The sequence below is a fragment of the Cibotium barometz genome, chromosome 39 (assembly GCF_041138505.1).
Source record: "Cibotium barometz isolate CiBa-2024 chromosome 39, ASM4113850v1, whole genome shotgun sequence".
Taxonomy (NCBI): domain Eukaryota; kingdom Viridiplantae; phylum Streptophyta; class Polypodiopsida; order Cyatheales; family Cibotiaceae; genus Cibotium; species Cibotium barometz.
In genome coordinates, this window is record NC_141084.1 from 31,706,199 (window position 1) to 31,712,577 (window position 6,379).

General features: G+C 34.9%; 1 protein-coding gene across 1 annotated transcript; it reads right to left on the reverse strand.

The window, feature by feature from the left end:
* Positions 1–4,913: 4,913 nt before the first annotated feature.
* On the reverse strand, positions 4,914–6,116 carry LOC147615992 (uncharacterized). Its single transcript, XM_086778044.1, has 3 exons — positions 5,865–6,116; positions 5,504–5,664; positions 4,914–5,214 (listed from the first exon to the last, which is right to left on the reverse strand). Exons 1-3 carry the CDS (start codon positions 5,977–5,979, stop codon positions 5,119–5,121), a joined length of 372 nt encoding a protein of 123 aa, XP_086634170.1. The 5' UTR covers positions 5,980–6,116; the 3' UTR covers positions 4,914–5,118.
* Between the last annotated feature and the right edge of the window lie 263 nt (positions 6,117–6,379).

Here is a 6,379-nt window from a genome sequence, read left to right on the forward strand (position 1 = left end):
TGAACATGTTAATAACATATGTTAATAACACAAAAAATATTGTGATCATATGTTATCTTCACAAAGCTTTCACAAGGGCCTAAAAAAATTATTTTTGTCGGGCATAAAAAATCTTCTTAGGTCGCCACTGACCTGCTATTATGTGAAGATGGTAACATGAGAACATGTGAATAGCTTATGCCCATGTGTAGCCAAGCTTTTAAGGGGTTCCCAAATGGCAAGTGACCTGTTATTTTGTGAACGGTAACATGAGAACATGTGAATAACTTGTTTACATGTGTTATTATCACAAAAAATCTTGTGATCACATTAATATTAAATCCCTGGTGTCAAAATATACTTAAGCATGTCAAAGGGTTTTTGTTAAAAGAGAGTTTACTTGTTGGTAGTAAAGAAGCATAGTCAAAGGAAATGTAATCAAAGAAAAATTATGAATAATTTTTTTATAATAAGTGTTATGACCTAGAAAAGAAGGAACCTCACTAGCATTCTTTGGAATAGAGCAAGTCTTAATATTGTGGACCTTTTTGGGATCTACTCTAATACCTTTAGTTAAGACAATGTGACCAAATATTCAATTTCCTTTTGAAAGAAAGAAAATTTTCTTGAGATTAGCATATAATTGATTTTCTTTCAAAAGTTTATAGACAAAGACAAGTTTAAGAAAACAATGACAAAGTATTCGTGTTTCAAGAAAATATTAAATGTTACAGTTGCATTAGTAAGGCCAAAAGTCATAACAAGAAATTCATAGTGTCTTGATAGAGTGCAAAAAGAAGTCTTATATATGTCAGATGTATGCATACGAACTTGATGATATCCAGATTTAAAATCTATCTTGCAAAATAAACATGCACCACAAAGTTTATCTAGCAAATCATCAAAACATGAGAAATAAGAGTTTTTAATAGTTATCTTATACTCAAAGATATATAATCAACGCACATGTGGCAAGTTTTGTTCTTTTCTAAACTAAGAGTACTAGGATACCAAAAGGAGAACTAGTAGGTCATATGAGTCCATGATCTAAAAGGTCTTCTATTATTGAATTTCTTTTTGTTGAATTTGATTTTGTCTATAAGGGGCCTTATGAGGTGGTTGACTACTAAGCATAATCTCAATTATGTGGTGTTTTGTACAAGATGTAGGTAGTCTTGGGGGTAGGTCATTGGCAAAAGAGTCTTTGAATTGATCTAGAAACAATTATTGAGACTAAGTGACAAACTATGATTAGTTGCTTCAATTTCATTTACATTAATTTTTGGGAGAAATGGAACAAGATAGGAAGCTTTTAGAAAAGCTTTAATAAGCTTTGAGGTTTACTAAGATTTCAAAGCTTTAGGTAATAAATCTTAATAAAGAAACCATAAATCGGTTCATGCAACACGCAAGCAAGAATAAACAAAGTAACTTGTTGGAAATTTATGTGACGTGCGTGTCATTGGAGAAGGGGTGAAGATGGGGATCAAGATAAAGGTGGTTCTGGGGGGGCTCCAGGGTGGGAGAAAAGCATCGATGTGGTGGCTGATCGGAAAGAGGGTTGGAATTCAGAAAAAACTTTTTTGGATTTTTAGATGTTTTGTGGGTGCTTTTGAGAAATGAAAAATGGTTTTCCACCTTGTAATGGTCTTTGGGTAAAAGAGTTATGGGTTGTGCACAATGGAAAAAAAAGCTTTTGTTTGAAACCATATTCTCTTCTATACTTTATAATTGAAAATTTACCTTTGATTAAGCTTCTGTCACCTATTTTTCTACTAGCTCTTCACCGCTTTCAATTGTTGCAATAAATCTTGGCTATGATACTACTGTTGTGGGGATTGACATGAACCTAAATAATTGATTGTAAAAATATTAAATATCAAGTATAAATAGAATGAACAATTGCTCAAGACACACAAGATTGGGTCCAATTTGCCTCCACACAATAGTGATCCCATGCTTCGTTTTGGTGTACTTAAATATATTGCTTTGGAGCTCAAAATAGTATGCTTTTACAAATATATCAACTTCTTTAAGAATAGCTTCCTTAACAAATAGCTTGCTTTATTGAGCATGCAAGCTAATCTACTCCGAAAATAGATGTAAACATAAAACTATATAAAGGTATACATATCTTGTACACCTTTATATATAAAGGTGTACATATCTTGTAAAATAGATGTAAATGTAAAACTATATAAAGGTGTACATATCTTGTAAAGTAAAATATTTAGAAGGGAGCTTTAACATGTCCAAAATAATATATATATCGTCAATAAATATGAATGGTGCCCAAAATGAATTAATATCGCTTGTAGTCACAACATCAAATAGTATTTATTGACACTGAAAATCAGTCATCTAAAAATATTACTGACCACCACATCCTGCCACCTCCATTATACAATTCAATGATCTACACTTACATCAACTAAGCTAATCAATTAATAAATTATTTGATTAAAAATATAAATAATCATACGAAACTCACAATCATTAAGACGATGCAACCAATACTCTCACACATGTATGGATTCACCCATTTATGCGTAAGGTAAGATACAATCGCTCGGATTAGAAACGCATCATGGGAATATATATTTCATGAATTAACTCAAATTTATAAATAATAAAAAACGTGAGAATATATATTCCATGAATTGAATCCTTCTAACTTCTTCTTGCCATACTATACTTTGTCTTCTTCCCTTTTTTCCCCCCCTACTCTTAATGTGCTAATGATATTGTGGAGTTTTATTTTGATGAGCCTAATATATATATATATATATAGATTGTATTTAGTAGAATGACATGTGGAGTGTGTGTATATTTAGAAGTGTGTCAAAGTTAAGGATATATATGATATATGTTGGGGTATTTTAGATACAAATTCTATAAATGGAGGAGGGAAAGAGAACATGGATTTGTGTTAATGAGTGTATTGTGTATTCCTAAATATAAGATTGTGTACTAGATTTTAGTATTTTTGTACGTCTATTATATATATGAATATAATTTTATACATTATATATAACAAAAATAACAAGGTTTTGAAGTAAAAATAAGTAAAAATAAGGAGTGGTGGGTGGTCATGGATTTGGGGTGAAGAGAAGGATGCGAGAAAAGAAGAGGGTGTAGGGCATAGAGGAGAGACTAGGGAATGGAAGGAGTGGAGCCATCCCTAGAGCACATGTGGCTATGAGGCAAGGGGGGCTAGGAAATTGAGCATGATGATGGGAAGAAGAAAGGTGGGCAAGGAGAGGTGAGGGGCAAGGAGATAAAATCTAGATAACCATGTAAATTACATGAGAGTACATGCAAATAAGCATAAATTAAAGCAAACATCAAACAATGAATATGGATAATAAAACTACTTAAAATGTCAAGCTTACTCTCTGTTTCTATTTGGGTTCTTTGCATGTGTACTATTAATCCTTCCCCCTTATGCCATCAACTCCAGTTTATTACGATTATAGATGAATGGAGTTCTATTATGAGACTTGAGTGTCTTAGAGACATTTTGAAAGGTAATGGTGTTGTGGTAAAAAGAATAATACTCTTATTCTCTCGGGTGTTTCCAAAAAGAAGGTATTATAACCTTAGCCTACGTAGTTGGTATTGATGCACCTATAAATATGTGAGGAAAATCTTCATGGCAATTATTGTGCTAAGCTTCCTTTCTCCTCTTGGTATTTGAATGTAGTTAGAATTGGAAGGAAAATCAATATGCTAAGGTAGTTTTACTTGTTGCTTGTCAAATTTTCTCATACTAATTGCAATTCATTCATGAGAGTTTACATGCCATTACATATGTGGCTCTTCCAGACAATGAGATTCTCTCTCTCTCTCTCTCTCTCTCTCTCTCTCTCTCCCCTACTAGTGTAGTTTGCGCATCAAGCTCTTTGTTGTTTTTTTTCATAGTAATTGCAATTCACTTGCGAGTCTACATGCCATACATTGTGTCTCTTCAAGACAATGAGAGTCTGTCACTCTGTCTCTGTCTCTCTCTCTCATGCTAGTGTAGTTTGTGCATGATGCTCTTTAGTAAGAGATTTCACAATTCAAATCCCATTTTCTACAATAGTATATGCACTCATATGGACCATTGGTCATCATCGTTGTAGCTTGATTAAGGGATTAGAAGACTCATGAATCTCGTTCCTTGTACTCTAGTATCACATCTGGACACATCTAGACACATTTGGGAAATTCCCGTGTGGCGACTAGGAATGGAATAAGACCTCATGAAAAAAAAGTATCAGATCTATGGACATATTTGGGTGCATTGGCCCAATATACAAACCCTTGTCGTTTATGCATGTGAATGCGTGTACACAAGCACATGCGCATGCATATTCGTGCATGTTAGGGAAAGGGGTGCGTCCCTTTAACCTACATGGTAGAGCCGGTGAGAATTCACCGTCACTTTGATTGGTACACACCGTACTACCTGACGAGACAACTTAAGAGGAAAAAGGATGCCTCCCTTTAACCCTAGAGCCAGCTAGAATTCACTGGTACTTTGATTGGTACTACCTTAAGAGACAACTTTAAGAGTGTGTGATATTTATGAACTATGGGAGACCACGAGGAGAGAGGACCACAAGGTGATTCATAAAATGTAAAACAGGTATCCGGGACAGGCAACTGATGATTCCGTAGACAAACATTATGAACGGGGCTGGCGAGTCGGTATACGTCCTCTGTCGTTCCAAAATTGTTTATTCAAACGCTCAAATCAATTCCATGTGAGAGGACAAGCAGCAGCTTGCATGCGCAGCCCCCTTTCCATCTGGCGTCTACATAATTAATCACTTAATCAAGTTAGGATATCCTCATTAAAATTATAATCGCTTGCATAACCTGCTGTTCTGGTTTTAATATATTCCATCCGGCAGATACATAATTGATCGCATAAAAAAGATAGCATATAATCAAATCATCACTTGCATTATTATATATTGGTCTGGTTTCAACACATTACAAATTGCGATGCATATAAGCCTTGAGACAGTCCAAGATATGTTAACAATTGAGTTACCTACTGCGCACAAACAATTCCTGAATTATTTTCTTTCTATAATACCCAGGCCCTCACTATATTTTGTTAATTACGTGATTTCTTATCGATTTTCGGTTTTACGGCTCAGTTGGAGGATGGGTTCCAGCCGCCGCATAATCAACTTGATCCACCAGCAGCCTTTCTTCAAGATTCTCTAAGCTTTTGACAAGAGCCTGCAAATTTTAAGCAATGCCAAGCTTAATCACTTGATTAAGAGGCAAATTGATAGTATATTAGTATATACTGAGATAGATGTCGTAAGATTAAGAGCATAATATTGATTCGTGAGATCATTATTTTGAATGCTAGTAAGTAATGGGGTAATTTGGTTGAAGAAGAAAAACATTATAATAACAAGGCTAGTGACATAACCTTATAAGAGCAACGCTACTGATAAAGTTGGGTTAAGAAGCTACGAAAACGCTAATTAATGCATTTTCAAAACAATACCAACTCACTCACCCTCTGAGATTTGATCCGCTTTGAATTCTGTACCTCCATCCTTGTAAATTTTGGCGAGGATATGCCAACATCTTTAGTTGCAGTAGCTTCAATGGCAGAGATATGATAGTGGTGATGGCCTTGTGCACCTAGCCAACCATCTATTTCATTGGCATTGGCACCTGCAAAACGCTATAAAATCAGCAAATTTATAATAACTACATAAGAAGGCAGTGAATTCATGCAAGGAATCGATTACTTTTAGAACAAAATCATCGTTTTAATAATAACAATTGGAGGAGGTAATGTGGGCTGTGATCATTATTAGTACAAAGTGACTTGTACAGACTCAAAGAAAAATACAGAAGAAAGGTTGATTCACCTGCGAGAAATTGTTTACGAGCCAGTATGGGAAGTGTGTGCCATGGAAGGCAGATTAAGAAGGATAAGATGATTAACGAGAAGAAGCTAGCGTAACAGCTGAGAAAGCTCTTCATTATACTTGCTTACTCGCTTTCCTTAATGACCAAGCAATGCTGATCACAAGGTATTAAGGCAGACAGGAAAATAATGCTAATAATGATCACCAAAATCCTTCCCTAGCCCCCTCTGTCTCTCTGTCTCTCCCATGTATAAGTAGATGCAGCACAGGCCAATCCTTTTATAGTACAGTTTTAGTAACACACTTTCTTATCTTTCATGCCGCCATGTGTCTTGCTTGTGTGTGGCCACTTTAGTATGTATATAGGATGTATGTATGTGTGGTTTTTAGTATGTTTATAGGATGTATGTATGTGTAGTTTTCAGTATATGTTTATAGGATGTATGCATGTGTGGTTTATAGTATGCATGTTTATTATATGTGATAAGAGGAAACTCACACCTCATTGTTGCTAG